At 37.2% G+C, this 18,200-nt stretch overlaps 1 protein-coding gene across 1 annotated transcript in view; it reads right to left on the bottom strand.

Moving 5' to 3' along the window:
• Window positions 1-320: 320 nt before the first annotated feature.
• gabra3 (gamma-aminobutyric acid type A receptor subunit alpha3) overlaps window positions 321-18,200 on the bottom strand; it is a 424,636-nt gene continuing 406,756 nt past the window's right edge. Inside the window, exon 10 of the mRNA XM_084386916.1 lies at window positions 321-2,003. Coding sequence (XP_084243042.1) covers window positions 1,656-2,003 — 348 coding nt within the window. The 3' untranslated portion in view covers window positions 321-1,655. The remainder of the gene's footprint in view (window positions 2,004-18,200) is intronic.

Here is an 18,200-nt window from a genome sequence, read left to right as displayed (position 1 = left end):
ATACTAGGTGTATGACTTTCTTCTTTCAGACTAATACAATCGGAGTTATATTAAAAACTATCCTCTTCCATGTCTTATAATGGCAGTGGATTGCAACCAACAGATTGAAGCTCAACAAAGTGCATCCATCCATCATAAACAAACTCCAAACGTCTTCTGAAGCAAAACGATGAGTTTGTGTAAGAAAAATATGAATATTTAACATGTTACAAAGTAAAATTCTACCTCTAATTTGCAAATGCATGACTTATAAGGAATTATAAAAATAATATAAATGTGTATATATAACTGTTCTTATAATGCAGTAAAGATTTTAATGAGCATTTATAAATATATTTAAAGAATAGTAATACTTACTTATAAATAGGGCTATAATTCATTATAAGCATGGTCTTCATGAAAGTGTTACCGATTTTTCTTCTAAAACCTGATGCACACAATTTTTTAACACACTATGTGAAATAAATTAAATCATAAGGAAACAATGGTGATAACAGCACAAATGCACATCCATGATGAGTGTTTGTACTAAGATTATCTAAAATATATGCTTAAATTAACATGCCATTGAAACTACTTCTACATTTTGTGTATATGACATCTCACACACAGAAAACTATGATATTGGCTTGCAGTTGCCAAATTAACAATATTTTATGATTTAGAAAACAATAAAAATAGTGCATTCACAAACATGAATTCTGTATTGTACAATACATAAATCAAGAAATCATCAGTGTAAAGATCAAAACCACCAACACTTCAGTGTGAGGTAATGGAAATGCATGTTCCTTCCTGTGTGGCACTGGCCCACATCTAAAATCTGGTCTTGATATTCTTCACAACTAAAATGCTTTATAGCCTGTTATAGTGTCATAATTCACTCACTACTTTCTCTGATCCCGGCTGCTCATATTGGCCATAAACAAAGAACCGTTGGCTGGCGCAGAGCCTTATGGTTAACCATCAACTCTAAATCAACTTGCATGCAGGACGACTCAGAGTTTAACACCAACCTGTGAGAGATCAATCAACACTGACATTTTTCAGTTGGCAGGCATAAGCTTGAAGACAATATCAGCATGTGCCAAACTATTCATCTCTATGGTGAGTGATTAAAAAGGCACACAGTTTCTTTATCTTGGAGCCTGCTCAGGCTGTTTAAACAATAGTCACTGGACAGGTAAATGCACAGATATAGACCCATGGGGATGAGAACACAACTCTAGATGATATTACTCTGGGTCTGCAGAGTGTCAAAGGACAGATAGGTAATAATGATGCGCCTACAGACATCGCTACTGGCTGCTGAAAGGCTACAGGTACTTGTCATGGCGACAGACAGCCAATGGTGATTGAAGTTTTCCTCCTGATGATAGACAGTGTGTGGAGTGAGGGAGGGTTTTGTGGGCAAGTAATGATCATCCATACGAGACCAGTTATAAAGTCATAATATTAATTATTCATACTTTACCTCATGCAACACAGGAAATGTCACATACAAATTTGGAAAACTACTGACTAGGGTTATGTGTCTACATGGCTGTTTGGCACTACTACAAAATGTAGGGGAAAAAAAGGATGATGGGATATTTGGAAAATGAAAACAGTAGCATGGTAGACTGGCAGTTTTTCTCTTTTGGCAGTCGCCATGTTCATTTCTGTGGGCTGGACTGGTTGATGGTCGGCTTTCTGTTGACATACGTGGCCCAGTAACCCAGGTTGAAGATGAAGAAGAGCACTGGAAAGATGATACGAGAGATCTTGTCCACTTTGCTGACGCGATTGTATGACTTTTTTCCACCCTCCGGCACATATTCACCATCCATTTTGGGTAGTCGGATTTCTCGGACCGGCTGTGATGGTGTGGATGTGGATGTGGATGTGGCACTCTTGGAGATGGTTGTCAATCCGGGATCTTTGGCTACGCCCATGCTGTAGGTGGTTCCCACAATGTTGAAAGTGTTGTTGGTCTTCTTGGAAAAGGAAGCTGACTCTCGTCGCTGTGGAAATGTCAATAGGAAAAATTAGGGCAATAATTATTAAAAGAAGCGAAAGTATACCTTGTCAGTTCTTTTGTACAAAAGTGAAACATTCATCTTACTGAATCAGCTTTTAGTACATCTGTTTTCTTACTACTCAAAATATGAATTTTTTTAGTAATGTGTGTACAATTTATCTACTTATATGATTTATTTATTTAGGGGAGGGAATCACATTTGGTGCAGTAAGAAAAACTATGTTTCATGATACCACATCTGATCTGAAAGGTAAATACAACTTATTCAAGCTTGTGATGAAATATAACGTTCCAAAGATCTAAATCAAATCAATTTGCAATGATGCATAAACAAAAATATTACTGTACTAAATGTACTAAGAATAAATTGTGGCCACTTATAATTGTTTTAGCACTCATTTTACTAAAGGAATTATGCAAATCAGGTGCACTAGTGCAAACATGTCCACAGAATTTCTGCTGAATGTATTTTACACCTTGCAATTCCCATATCTTATGTGGAAGATGCAGCAGATTAGTGCAAATTAGACAAAGGACCAGACAAACACGTCTTCTTTCAGACGATTACACGATCAGAGTTATATTAAAAAACATCATTGCTCTTCCAAGCTTGTTAACGGTAGTGAATGGCGGTCCTGATTTTGAAGTCCAAAAAAGTGCATCAATCCATCATAAAAGTAATCCATACAACTACAGGGGGTTAATAAAAGTCTTCTGAAGCAAAGCAATGGGGTTTTGTAAGAAAAATATCCATGATTAAAACTAAAATAACTAGCCTCTGGCAGAAGGCCTACGCAAGTCGACTTACGCCAAAAGAGTAACCCCTGACGCAACGTAGGAGTAGCGTAAGCTTTGACGCCTCTTGCGGTTCAAACAAATAGGGCTGGGCAACAAACTCAAGCTCCTCTTCTCTTATACCGAAATCCTCTAATATTTTTCTGTAAAAATTCTCGTTTTAGACTTCTAATTTATGACTGGTGTTTTGTTTTGCTCTATCCTCTGCGCTTCCGTGTTCGCCAATACGTCAAGCATCAGGTCAGGGGTTACTTTTTCGCCGTAAATTGATGCGTACGGCCATCTGTCGGAAGCTAGTTATTTTAGTTTATAAAGTTTTAAATAAAGATATTTTTCTTTCACAAATCGGTTCACTAGCAGAAGGCCTTTATTAACCCTGCGGTAGTGTTGTCACGATACCAAAATTATTGTTTCGATACCAATACCAAGTCAAGTATTGCGATTTCGATACTTTTTCGATACTTTTCCTGAAAAGGGAGAAACACTCTCAAATATCATTGCTGTGCTTTATTTTAAAACCGGGACAACATTCTAATCATATAACACACTAATAAATGAACATATGAACAGCAGATATATTAAACATTTGAACGAAATATGAAATATAAAAATATAAAAAATAAATTAGAGCAATGACATTCAAGGTAATTTTTTTTATAAATTTAGCAGCATTATCTCATTTATCATAATAAACATAAGAGCTTTATCTTGATTCTGAACTTTGTTTAATATAATCGCTGTTCATATTTTTATTCAATGTTTAATATTGGTAACATATGATAAGCCTCATTGGTGATATATTTGACATGTGGGGAGAGAGTTGTGGAAGGCCTATACGTCATGTTAAACATAAATATATAGCAGCAAAGACAACGTCGGCAGTGTTGACGGCAAAATCGGCTACAGAAGAATTCATTCTGTATTGAGAGGTGCAATATTTGAAAACCGATAATATTTTTTTTAATTACATTTATATTGTATTTATGTCAAAACTTTCAAACATCAAAATGTCATTTATTAATATGTATTCGTGTCAAAATGACATAGAAACATCTTTTCCTATTCTATTTTGCCTGGGAACGCTTCCAACACGCTTGCGTGACGCGTGAAAAATAGGCGTCGGTTTTATTTCTAGCATGCACGCGTTTTCCGCGCGTCTCGAGCTGCGCCCAGACGCGTGTGTCACGCAGGCAGTTAACATGGGAGCCGAAATAAAAACGGACACGACACGCAGCCAGTGTGTCGCTGGCCTTACAAATCTGGAACGCGGTCATTCTTAGAAGTATCGATACTAATAAATTAAGGAATCGTGACGTTTTTAATTTCCGATTTACTTTTGAAGTATTGTTGCACCGTGCAACAGAGCAAGGTAGGCAACGTACTTCCATATGTCACTCCTCGCGTCATCTTTTTCTACGAGTCGTGGACCACTTGTGCTCACACATGCAGCCATCTCGCTGTAGTGTTTTGTCACATGACACTGACAGCGGCAGCGGCAGGTTCTTTGCTGCGTGCGTCAGGAAAAAAACACAGACGTCCATAGGGAGGCGTTTTTATTTTTTATCGATACTGATAAATTTAGGTATCGTGACGTTTTTAATTTCCGAGTATCGCGATACTTTTGAAGTATCGGTACACCGTGCAACACTACCCTGCGGAGCCGCGTGGTGTACTTTTATGATGGATGGCTGCACTTTTTTGGGCTTCAAGATCTTGTCCTCCATTCTACCATTATAAAGCTTGGAAGAGCCAGGACATTTTTTTATAAATCTCCAATTGTGTTTGGCTGAAAGAAGAAAGTCATATACACCTAGGATGTCTTGAGGGTTAGTAAATCATGAGGTAATTTTCATTTCTGGGTGAACTATCCCTTTAAGTTACACACTGAGGATTTTGCTGCAGAAAATCAAATAGGAGGGTTTTGATGTAATGCTATCAGATGCTATAATCCTCAGTATAATAACTATGTGCAAATATTTTAATCTTTAGTTAGGCCTCTGATGATCTGTTCAGAAAAGCTGGAAATGTGGATAACAGGAGTGTAATCCTCTGTGAAAAACTGATCATCTATGATTTAATATGCAGAGTCAGCTTTACAGGACATGAGTGACTTATAAAAATAGGTTACCGAATCAGCTTGTTTGACAGCTATCAGAATAAACTAGATTAGTGGTGCTTACGCAATCAGGACTCACTGGCATAGTGTTATGCAGTTGCTACGGTATTTTTAGAGCATGTGTTCTTATGGGATGTTAAGGTATTCTGGTTTCTATAAACCAATATTTATTGTGAAAGGCAATACACAAATAAATTAGTATAATAACTATTAAAGGGTTAGTTCACCCAAAAATGAAAATTCTGTCATTAATTACTCACCCTCATGTTGTTCCAACCCCGTAAGACTTTCGTTCATCTTCGGAACACAAATTAAGATATTTTTGATGAAATCTGAGAGCTGGCTCACTCCTTCATAGGCTGCGAGGTAATCAATATCTGCCATCCCAGAAAAGTTAGTAAAGACATCGTTAAAATAGTCTAAGTGACTACAGTGGCTCAACCTTAAGTTTATCAAGCGACGAGAGTACTTTTTGTGCGCAAAAAAACAAACAAAAATAAAGACTTTTTTTTTTTGTACAAATAAATAAATTGGTCAAACAACTGGTGTTTATCCATAGCCATCTTGCAATGTTTACTAATGACTTCGACGTCACAGTGCTGTCGTCATCCGTTTAGCTCGCCTCTGGCCCGCCTATATCAGATAACCCGATGTGACTGGTGCAGCTCGGATACAAGGACATATTTTATGAGCATCATTACTCGATGCCAGAGTAAACTCGCTGAGCAAATTCAACTTGTGCTCTCGCGAGAACTCTGGATTTCCAGGGTACCGGTGTGGTGCACGTGTACCGAATGCATTACATTGCAACATTAAGGTCTCCTGTTTTGGAACACTTCAGTTTCCCGGTGAATTACGACAACGGACAAAGACAGGTGGATAAGATAAAAGCAGTACACGACAAATACAGCATTGTAGCCTAACCACCAATAATCCAATATCACAATATTCAAACAGAAAATGCCATTTTGACAATCTTTAATGTGGCGTGACAGATCTCTGTATAGGCGCCTCAGTTCACACGATAGCATGGAACGTGAGTGAACGCGATCATCTCTTCCTCGTTGCAGAATGGACATCTGAAGGTATGTTGAAAGATACAGTACAACTTATTGAAACGTATCATATCTTGTGTAATCGCTCAATCAGTGTTTCAATGGTGGAAAGACATCAATAACAGCGTTTAAAAAAAATATGTCATGTAGCATTACATTATTTACCTCAGGAAAGTCATTCAGTGTCCACAGCTTTTTAGTTCGCTAGAGAAATGAACTCTTTCGCTAAATATATGCACTGTATTAGCCTATATATTCATTTTACTGAACCTGTTAGTGATGTCTTGATTATGTACTGTAGGTTTAAATAAATCTGTCATGAAAATGACAGCCACTGTCTATAAATTTTATTTCAACAATGAATTGGAGTAAAACATAATTTTATAATTAGATTTAGAAGTTAATGCAAAAACTGCCTTATGTGCATCTTACATGTTTGCTTACAATTTGTTATTTGAGTGTTATTATATCTAAAAATAAATAGCAATTGAATTTAGGTAAATAATTTGGGCTCTGTTGTTAACTATGAAGGTAATATGACGTCATAAAGAATCGCATGCGCAGAGTAAGATTTGTGAAAGTGTACACGAGATTGTAAATGTGATGTGTGTACACGTGATGTAAATCACCTTTCAAGTGTAAGAAAACAATATTTGCTGCATTTTACTGTTATTCGTAAGCAGTGGCGTGTACAGACCTTCGGGCAGGGGCGGAAGGACCAAAAAGGGCACTTAAAAAAAAATACTGTATTTAAAGCAGTACCCGTCTGTCTGTTGTGTTTTTATATATTTTAATGACTTCCTCACAATTATTTGGAATATCTCGCTCAATGGAGTAGTAGGTCAGAGAGCCTCTCTTCATTACCAATGAAAAGATGTTGATACAATTAGAATGCATAAGACATCAAACACAAATAGGGAAATGATGATAATATTACTAAATATTATTTACTTTACCAAACAAAACAAAGAATCAAGTAGGTAATTATGAGGAATTCATGTTTAGTTACGTTTATGTTATAAATGTTATGTATGTATTCATTAAAGTGTTAGCTATCATGAAATCAGTAACACTTTACAATAAGGTTTCATTAGTTAAATTTGTTAACATGAACTAATAATGAACTGCACTTCTACACCATTTATTAATCTTAGTTCATTTTAATTTCAGCATTTACTAAAACATTATTAAAATCAAAAGTTGTATTTGTTAACATTAGTTAATGCACTGACTGTGACATAACATGAACAATTAAAAGCTGTATTATTATTAACTAAGATTAACAAATGTTTTGCTCATGATTAGTTCATTTGAATTTGAATAATAAACAAATGAACCTTATTGTAAAGTGTACTATGAAATCAAAGATATAAATTCCTTACAATTTAGAGCTGGACATGGACTTAAAATTTCGTTTCACTAGATGTATTTCCCCAAGCTAATAACATTTGCTATGGCCTTGGCTAAAAACGAATGACATTGTCAGACTCAGAATGCGGCTGAAATTGAGTTACACTTTTATGATTGTTAAGCATAACTCACATTCTGCCGCAACTTTTACAGTAGCATGGTACGATAAATGTAACTTTTCCGTATTAGCTTAATGTTACCTGCTGCCCGTGCAGTTTGAAGACTCGCGGCGAACTGCTGCGTACATAGCGGTGCAAAGGAGTTCCGCCTACTACCACTTCACCTCTGCCAAATGCTTCCGCCAAAAAAAAAAAAAAAAAAAAATAATATATTTTTTGTATTATTATTGTTAGTGGCAATGGTGTATAAGTGTATTGTTATTTATTATAATATTTATTTTAATAATTATTATTATTTACATTTATCAGAGAGGGGTACAATACATTTTGAGACAAAGGGCCCCTTGCGTTTGTGTAAAAAAAATAAACTGTTGCAAATGTCTAAATGACTTCTTGTGTACATGAGGCAAAAAAAAGTTCCCGTAATAACCCATGTGTACAGTTGCGTCTTTCTTTTACCTGCGCTTACAGTTTTGGGACGATTCTCTCACTGCATTGAGTTTTTGCAAGCGTGAAGAGGAAGGCGGGTCCACCTTCATCATGTAGCCAATCAAATGAGCTTCTCGCTGACTCAAAATTTCTGTGTATTCAGTGCATGTATCCTGCTCATCAGGCCATATCAGTTTGTAATCTTGATGCTGCTGAATGTAGGCCTAGTATCTGCACTACTGCATGCATAATTTCACCCGTCTACTGATCGGGAGGATTCTAGAATTATTATATATATTTTTTTTACTAAAATGAGTTACAATAAAAAATTTTTTCCCCTTTAACGTGTATTTTAAGAGCATCTCTAAATTATGCACCATTTATCACCTGCAATGCCATCGTGTAACCACTAGATGGCTGTATAGCCCTATATATAAACATATCAAGATGCTGTGTATTCCCTGGTTGCTGGGTTTTTATTCAGACATAATCAGTTACTTTTTCTCAAAGTTGAGTTTGTTGATTTAGTATCAGTTTTTCATTACAGTCGAATCTGGACACAGAGAAAGCATTTTGTCATTCATACTAGCGACATACAATAGCTTGATCAGTCACACGAAAGTAATCACTAATCAGAATCAATATTGACAGTGCGACCAAGACAATTACAAAATATATAGTTGAGTGTTAAATACCATGAACAGAGACATGATGTGAAAAACACTGCATCAGAATGGTGTTATTACATAAAGAATGGGTATTAAATGTTTTGATTGTAAAAGTTTAAACGTTGTATCAGCAATTTCAGGCCCAAAAAAGGCCCAAACATAAATGATCACATTCATCTAATCTTTCCTAACGATCCGCTAGCTGCCCGCCCCATAAGCAGGCCGTCAAAAAAACGCGTCTCTGTAGGCAGCCTAGGCTCTGAGATCTGCACACAAAAACAATTGGTTTCACCAACCACTCAAAACCAAAATAAATAGTGTTCCAACCAATCACCGACAGGTGGGTGTTGTGAGGTTTTGCCTCACTTTTTTTGGGCCTGAAATCACTGATACAACCTTTAACATCAGCTCAGTGGTGTAACAGATTATATAATACACAATTTCAATCCAATAACACTCATTTGATTGGCTACATGAAGAAGGTGGACCCGCCCTCCTCTTCGTGCAAACTCAGTGAGTGAGAGAATCGTGCCAAAAACTGTAAGCGCAGGTAAAAGAAAGACGCAACTGTACAAATCAGGTTATTTCGGGACACAAGAAGTTATATAGACATTTGCAACAGTTAATTTTTTTACACAAACACAATTAATTACGCAATGAATCTGTTTTGCAGTTCCTGTTGTTTTTGGTTGCAAATTGCTGTTCACAGGCTTGCAATGCTTTTGGCTGTATTTGTGCAAAAAAAAAAAAAAAAAAATGCCAAAAGTGTAAGCGTGGAAAAATGGAAGTCAGAAGAATACAGATCATATTTATTTTGTGTTAGCACGAAGCTGCAGTTTCACAATACATGAATTACACTTACGAATAACAGTAAATTGCAGGAAATATTTTTTTCTTACACTTGAAAGGCGATCTACACCTTTACAAATCTTCTCTTGCGCATGCAAATTTAATTTACGCTTGCAATCTTATGCACACTTTCACAAATCTTACCCTGCGCATGCGATTCTTTATGATGTCATATTACCTTCATAGGTAACCTTTAATATTATAGTAATGTGCAAGTAAGGGCTCTATACATAGTTTACAGCATTAGCAGAGATAAAAAAATTGTATCCTTAAGAAACTTTTAGTTATAATTTAATTAATTTAAATTAAATTAAATTGAAGACAGAGACACAATTTGTTCAGTTAACCACTTTTTAATTTAAAAAAGCAATTTTATGTTTAGTTTTCCTCCCCCTGTTGTACCGAATCCGAACTGAACCCTGACTTTAAAACAGGCCTATGTACCAAACCGCCGTTTTGTGTACCGTAACCGTTACACCCCTAATGAAAAGTATATCCACATTAATTATTGATTTGTATGGCACTCATTGAGTTTTGTTCAAGTTTATTCACAAGAATAAGCCAGTAATTATGGCTAAGTTGCCAGTAAAGACAATTTCTGGTGTGTTCATTGTTTGACTAGTGCATAAATAATGCCTAATATTACATTTTTAATACATGTTCAGTTAATCATTAACTACTGGTGAGTTAATGGTTAACTACCACGTTTATTGATCCTTAAAATAAAGTGTAACAAAAATAAATAAGCACACAAACAAACAAACAAACTAACAAACACAATGCATTGTGGTCCATGTAAATCTCCAATAAGAGCAAAGGAACTACTGACACCAACACAAAAAGAAAATGGTTGCTTCTGAGTTCTGCATTGGGAATGTCACGTCTCAGTGCTCATTTGGACTTTAAGTTTGTGTTTTGATTTGTTCCTGTTTGCCATTGTTCTTTTCCCGCCACTCCTTTGTTTCTATGGTTACCGTCATTATCAGTTCAGTTGTTTCACCTGTTTAGTCATCTTCGTCATCTGTCTCACCTGTGTTCTGTTAATCAGTGTAATCTGTTTGTATCTAAGTTCTGTCTGTTCTGTCAGTCCTTGTCCGATCTCCGTCTTATTTAGTGTGCGTGTTGCTACCTGTTCTTCCGTCCTGTGTTTAATTACTAATATACCTTTGTTGTGGAATTATATCCTTGTTTCTGTCTGCCTTCCTGCAACCCATCCGTGACAGGGTGATGCCAGGCCATTGGCCCTGTTTTCTGATGCCCATATCTGTGCTAGGGACTGCACAGTGGAGAATGCTGCAAGCTGCTTCCCCAATCACAGGCCATCGATCCCTGCTACTACACCAACACCCGAGTTTCTAAATCACAGCCTAGGCTTATGTCAGCATTAGTAAAGGATCCAAACTACACGTCCAACATGACCCACACTGATACAACTGTTACTTTTGGCTTAGGTCTCATTTGCATTGTTTATTGGCAAGATAAGCTCCCAGAGTTCACTGAGAAAATACGTAAGAGAATTAGTATGTGATCAAGACTCCAAATTCTGCACAAGTGCTTTTGTTCTGGAAGTACAAAGAGATAGAGAGATAAAGAGAGAGAGAATATTTTGGGATTTCAACACACCTTCATTACAATTATCCTAAACTAATACAATCAATTAAATATACACATAAAATTAGTATCAAATACCCAAATCAAAAATCAATATACATTAAACAAATCATTTTAAAACAAGCACAAACTGTAAACTCTCATTAATAATTTCACACAGAGCCCCCTTATACCACCAAAAAAAATAAAAAAATATTATCCCCCATAGCCTTATAATACCAAAAGTCAATTAAAATTCTGGATTTCACTAGGTTAAAACCTGAAACAATGGTATGAGCCTGTTACAATACAAAAAAGCATGGACTATATTTTCTTTCTGGAAGCAAAAAGGACATTCATCGCTAATACCAAGGGTCTATAACCGAAACAAGAGCATTCTCTGCAATAGCATCATGAAGAATCCTGCATTGTAAGTCTCACATTTTCTTTGGGAAAGGTGACTTATATAATGCTCTCCATTCTGGTTTAACATTCTCCCCTAGATGGATAAAAACATTTGTACATCTTGGGACACGTAATCCATACAATTCTGCTCTTAATTTGTTTAAGGGGGGTCTATAACCAAAGTATATTGCCAATGCTGCAGTCTTGTCTGATACCTCTAAAAACTTTAAAAGGGGCACACAAATTCCCATTCATTTTCAAAACACTTTCAACATCAGTGTACAACACTTTTATCAAGGAAACAATATCATTGCTAAAACCAAAGGCTGTTAATGCATTCCATAAGTACATGTGTTACACTCTGTCGAAAGCTTTTTCTTGGTCAATGGACACTAGTCCAAAATCCAATTTAAGGCTTTTGCGAATATCTAAAATATCCCTAGTAAAATAAATATTATCAAAGATTCATCTCCCTGGAACACAATAAGTCTGGTCAGGATTAATGATTTGACTTAGAACTTCACCCAGTCTATTTGTGAGGACTTTTGAAAGTAACTTATAGTCAGTACATAACAAGCTCACATGTATCCAGTAAAAAAAAAAAAAAAAAAAAAAAAAAAAAATTAGATCACCTTTCTTTCGCAATAATGTCAAGTCAAGTCACCTTAATTTATATAACGCTTTTAACAATATAGCTTGTTTCAATCTGTATTGTGTGTGGGACTGTGGGGAATGTGAGGACTGCTCTTCTACAACTTAAAGGCAGTTCTGTAATGACAGCTCTTGGAGTGACTGGCATGGTAATGGGTATGACAATGTTGTATGTTTGGTCTTGGCGGAATAGATCTGCTACGGTGCCGCTGCTGCTGCTTTAATTGCTACTGTTGCGGCAGAGCAAGTATGGGACTTGCTACTGCCAATACATACACGACACGCTGCTGTGAGCAAGTAAGACAAGCTGTTGCTCTACAATATAGCGTACCTGAATTACCCCCCAACAGTAGCCTGGGTTTCCCCATACTGCCTTGCTCGCAGCGCGATTTTATTCACGCTGCTAGGCAGTCTGGACACCATGGACCAGATTTTCCCCTGAAAAAGGGAACCAATCACAGAACGGGGAGGGAGCAGCAAGACGATGACGACACCGAAGCAGTTTGTTTATATCTATGAATCCAACATGGCATCAGACTCGACGTTACCTTCTACCCTCATGTTTATCTTGCACAAACGGTAATATTCGCTAAACGCCATCGTGCACAAATAAATCTTTGACCCATCGTCTTTTTCCTCGTTGAATTTCTGTCACTCTACATACGTCATCTGGTATAATTGAAGCGATTGGTTATGAGCTACGTACAGGCGCATTTGATAGACATTCATAGCGCCAAATAAACGGCTCTGGGCATTCGTAAACCACGCCTCAAATACGAGAAAATGAACACGTGGTTCCCAGACCAAGTCTCAAATGAGACTTGGTCTGACGTTAGCCAGGCTACCCCAACAGAGCAGGTGACATGGTATTTGACAATACAAAACAAGCCGAGTGTACTGTGCGTACAGTAAGAAAAGGCCAAAAAGGTGCGTGAAGCATCTCGCAGTGTAGCCCTATGTGTACTAGTGTACCCTTTTTTTTTTTTTTTTTCAAGGGGTGTCCCTAGTGACTTATCAATGTGGTGTTCTATGTATGTCCCTACATACCAGTGTATGCATGCCACTAAACTAAGTAGTCTGGGTCGTAAGGCTTGGCTCTAGTGGCCTATTACACTATGTGTGCCTGGGCCTGCTTTGCCGAATGGCTTAACTCTATTGGCCTGTAACTATGTGTGCCTGGGCCTGCTTTGCCGAATGGCTTAACTCTATTGGCCTGTGACTATGTGCGCCTGGGCCTGCTTTGCCGAATGGCTTAACTCTATTGGCCTGTGACTACCACGCCGAATGGCTTAACTGTGGCCTATGACTATGTGTGCCTGAGGAGAAAGCTCAAACACATACAATGAGAATGTGCATTATGTGTGGCTTTAAAAAATGGTAACACATTGCAGGCTAATAGAGATGAGAAAAGAAACCCCCCACAACCACCTGAGCAAATAGTATGATGATTTAGTATTGTTTGATAATCGTCATTGTCAAACCCTCTATACTTCTATTTGTAAATGTGGAGTCATTTGGACAATGGATGAATAATGGAGTACGACTAACGAGTATTCAGCTGACCGAGCCCAAACACGCACGAGTAAATTAAAACATCAGCCTTGAAAGTGTTGTTGGAAGTTGGTAAATAAAGTAATAGCCCCAGATAAATGGCTATATGTTTTCTCGCGAACATTTTCTGATGTCCACTATGCTCGCAGTAAATTTACTCGCAGTCGCAGTAACCTTGCGTAAAAGGCTTGCTGGTGCTGTATAATACGTATCTCTGCTGCTGTATGCTAGTATTTTACTCCTGTGTCAAATGCAAGATTGTAAAACACCTTTCTTAAACAAATAAGGCATTGTTTGTTGTTTCATAGATTAAGCAAAGGTTAATATTTAAACGTGCATGTCCATCCCAGTTCTGGAACCCAGAGTTCCCAAAATTTAGTGATGGTGCTTAATGCAGATGCTGTATAGCAGTGTCCACCAAGAGAATAGAAATGTACCACGAACATTAGATTTACGAGTCATTATTTTACGATATTTGAGAAAGAACTCAAATATTTGAGCTGATATTCTATTATATCTATTGTCTGAGTTACATTGGTATTGCGTTACTACTCTGCATTTCATATCTGTCCCATGCAGTGGTTGTGTCAACAACACAATTTGAGAGTTAATCCCACATATATGTCACTCCTGAACTTCACAGCCTGCAACCGACTGACTGTCCTCACCACAGCATGAACACTTATTCAATGAATGACATATAGTCGCTAGAGCGTGCAACTGCTCACTCATGTCTGCCCGTGCGACTTCAGAAAGTGCCGCTACATCAGTGAGCTGTGCAAACTGCAATCTCCTATTTACACTCCTATTGTGAAGCAAATACTTCTGCATTCTAAGTAGTGAGTGATTCTGACTGATAATAAACACCTATGATGGCCACCAAACATGATCAACGACATGTCCGTGATCGAAACGCCCACTGCTGCAAACGCGCCACAAGTGGAAATCCTTGTTTGCATTTTAAAAATGGTAATGTTTACATTTCATGATCGACTGATTAGCCGACACATGGACTCAAATTAGCAAACACGTACAGTGTCTACTTAACCGCAACGTCTGCTAGTGTTCTACTGCTGTTGATATTCGTTAACATTGCAATCTGATTGCTATAAAATACCAGGAATTGCTGTATCTCTGTTAGATATGTGAAACAAACAAAAGCCTTTCACTTTAAAGAGTTCAGCAAAGCTTGTCTATGTATTCTTACATTGCCTGCTTGCTGCTGTATAATGTAAAATGCACATTCTCTAGCTGCTAATGCTAGTGATTCACTCTAGCATTAACTACTGTCTCAAGGGAAAGGCGCGATATGGCACCCCAGCCCGGAGTTGTGGAGCCTTAATGCGTGGCTGCTTCAGGGGTCTTAGAGGGGCTAGGCGCCCTGCCTTCCCGTGTGCTCGGTACACTCACAGTCTTGTGTGCCTTCCACTAGACACCTTTATGCTCTAAAATGAGGAGTGTTTGTGAAATTGTGCCGTGATAACAATATCGATCCAGCAAACTGTCCTGTGTCGAATGTTTTATGTTTCCTGCAGCACAGGTTGGATAACGGGAGCCTACCATGAACCGGTAAGCTTAGCCAAATGCAAACCAATTTGCTGGAGTACTTTCTATATCTAGATGATCTGAAAATAGAATATGCATTCTTTAGATTAATAGTTACGAACCAACCTCCTGTTAGAATCTAGACAAAATTTGTCTCAGCATCAACATTATGAAACTGCACTTCCTCAGTGTGAAATTCAGCTGCAAAACCCCATCCTTTTTCGGCACCAGAAAATATTATCATGTAAAACCTGGAATCCTTCTGGGAAAGAAGCACTTCCTCTATGGATTATTTCTCCAACATGGAGTGAATTCCTACCTCAACACAGCAATGACAATGGCTGATGTATTTCCATAATCTAATGCAAAAAGGACTTTGATGAGTATTACATGAACAACCCTTTTATTTTATACAACTATGTGCTTCATAAATTCCCTGCCTGCAGCCCAAGACTCTGGGATAGGCTCCAGCATCCCTGCTACCCTAGAGAGGAAAAGTGGTTTGGAGAATGTATAGATGGATGGGTGGAACTATGTGCTTCATAAATTATATAAATGTGATATATTTTCCTTTCTGTCCTGACGGTATCTCTGTTTTTTTTTTTTGTCCCGAGGACATACTCAGATTAAAGCAGACAGACTCTGCATACTTGCTGTGCAAAGTAATATCCTCTATTTTAATGCACATCTCCTTACTCCTCATGTGGAGACCTCATTTGCAAGGGCATCGGAGCAGCTGAAAATAACTCTGAGCTGAAGATATCTGTAATGGTGTAGATAAATCTAACAATTTAACCCATAATCAGTCATTGGGTAAATATTAAATGCTCATATATTAACACTGTAATAAGCAATGGTCAATTTTAATTAAGTTGAGAACTTCAACCCTTCCTAATCCTAAAAAGGTCAAATGTCTTAGAAGGATGTAACAGAACAAAAATGAAAATCATTAGCAAGACCTTTGTCTCCAAATACTTTCTGCAATTTTAATGATTCTCATTTTCTACATACATCTATAACATAAAAAAAAAGCACAGAATCAACTTTGTATTGCTGATGATTGCTATCAAAAACTTTGACTGCATCAAAAATATGCACAATTTCCGCATGCATAGTGAAACGTGGATATTTAGGAAAGTTTTTGTGCCTTCTAGTGGTTTACAGGAGAATACAATCAAATACATAATTTACACCAGTGAGCCTTTAGCCCTGTTGTACAATCTTATTTTCTTTAGAAACACAAAAGGAGACATGTTTTTATAGTCCTGGACATTCTTTTCCATCCAATTATAATGAATTGGGACTTTAAAAAAAGGACCCACATAAACTTGTCCTTTACACTAGGTCATAGTGTGACACATTTCAAAACTATTTACCATAGCACCATTACATTGTATTGAGGACTACAGTGAACATTTTACACCTTCAAGTAAATTTAATTATTTATAACCAACAACAGCAACAACAATAAAAATATGTAACTGATTTGACCCTTTTTCTGAACTAAATATGAGCCATGTTTACTTGTGAAATATTTGCCGAACAATGCTAGGGGGTTGTTCTGAGTGGTTGCACATTATGTAATCAAGTAACAAAGAAAGGAAAGCATTACATAAAAAATACAAATAAAAATACAACAAAATATCTGAGTTTCAATTAATTCCAATTTTTTTTTTTTTATAATTAGCACGTTACACGTATACCTCATCCGTTGAATGCGCCACTTCCGGTATTTTGCCGCTAACTCGACACGGCCAAATTACAATTGATGATTTTTTTAAAATCAAATATTTGAATTTCCTATGATATTCTAGTCTCTAAATATGTCCCTCCTTTAATGTTAGTCTACAACATTTTTGGCCATTTGTGTAAATAGTTTTGTAGTTAATTACATAATATGACTGATGTAGCAAGCTGAATATGTTATCAGATGTTACTACTATCCCTATCACCAAAACTGTGAGCCACTCTCAACAGTGGAGGCGAGACTTCAAAAGAGCAAACGGCCGATGCAGGACCTTCTTCCCACTAAGGTAAATCACATCAACCCCAATCTGTATGTCATTCCATGCTCCAAAGACAAGTGAACCTTAGAGAGCACAGAGGTCAGTGTCCAACTTGATCTGCTGTGGAAATACAGTAAAGAATCAGTATAATAGCCAGTATCCAGTGTTGGTCTGTAGAGCGAGTTCTGTTAGATAATGTCTGTAGTTAGCCACCACTCACGCTCTTCCTATCACACCACTTTTTCAGCTGTGACTATGTGACCCCGCCAACCCCTGCGGTAAAGCCAATGAGATGAGATCTCAACGGTTCAATTTCTCATCATGAGGCCAATGTTCAATACCAACCCATTTCTTGTTCCATTAATCATTCTCTTTTCCTTTCCTTAAAATGTATTCTCTTTCTTCCTGATTGTCGCATCTGTTTGTCAGTTGTTTGCTCTGCTCTTTCTTTTCTTTATTTTAACTATAACAAATCAGATTTCATCTTTCTCTTTAGGCATAGACCCCAGTGTTTTCACTTTGTTTTCAATTTATCTTTCATCTGAGTGCTTTCTTCTGCTTTCGATCATTCTCTTTCTTGCTATAAATAGCCATTCATCTCAAAGGTCCAGCAATTTTAAACTGTCTCAAAGCTGCCCATAGCTGTTCTTTTGGCATTAACACAAGAGTCCAGGGGCCAGCCTGTCATTTGAGGAGTGAAGCCTGTTGTACATAAAGAGTTATCAGTAGCTTTGCTTGATCCATTTAGCTTCACTTGATCTACCACCACCACACAATATGGTGACATAATTATATTTGATCATATATATATATATATATTTTTTTTAATTAAGAGGCACTTGCTTTAGGTTTCATCCATCCATCCACTTCATCAGCAGCTGCAGGTTCTTTATTGAAAAGAAAGATGGCGGACACTATCCCGCAGCCCTTGAACAATTAAGCTAATTCAGAATCTTCACAAACCTAGATTTAAGAAGTGCATACAACCTAA

The sequence above is a fragment of the Rutilus rutilus genome (genome assembly GCF_951802725.1).
Source record: "Rutilus rutilus genome assembly, chromosome: 18".
NCBI classification, from domain to species: domain Eukaryota; kingdom Metazoa; phylum Chordata; class Actinopteri; order Cypriniformes; family Leuciscidae; genus Rutilus; species Rutilus rutilus.
This window is presented reverse-complemented; position numbering and strand designations above follow the sequence as displayed.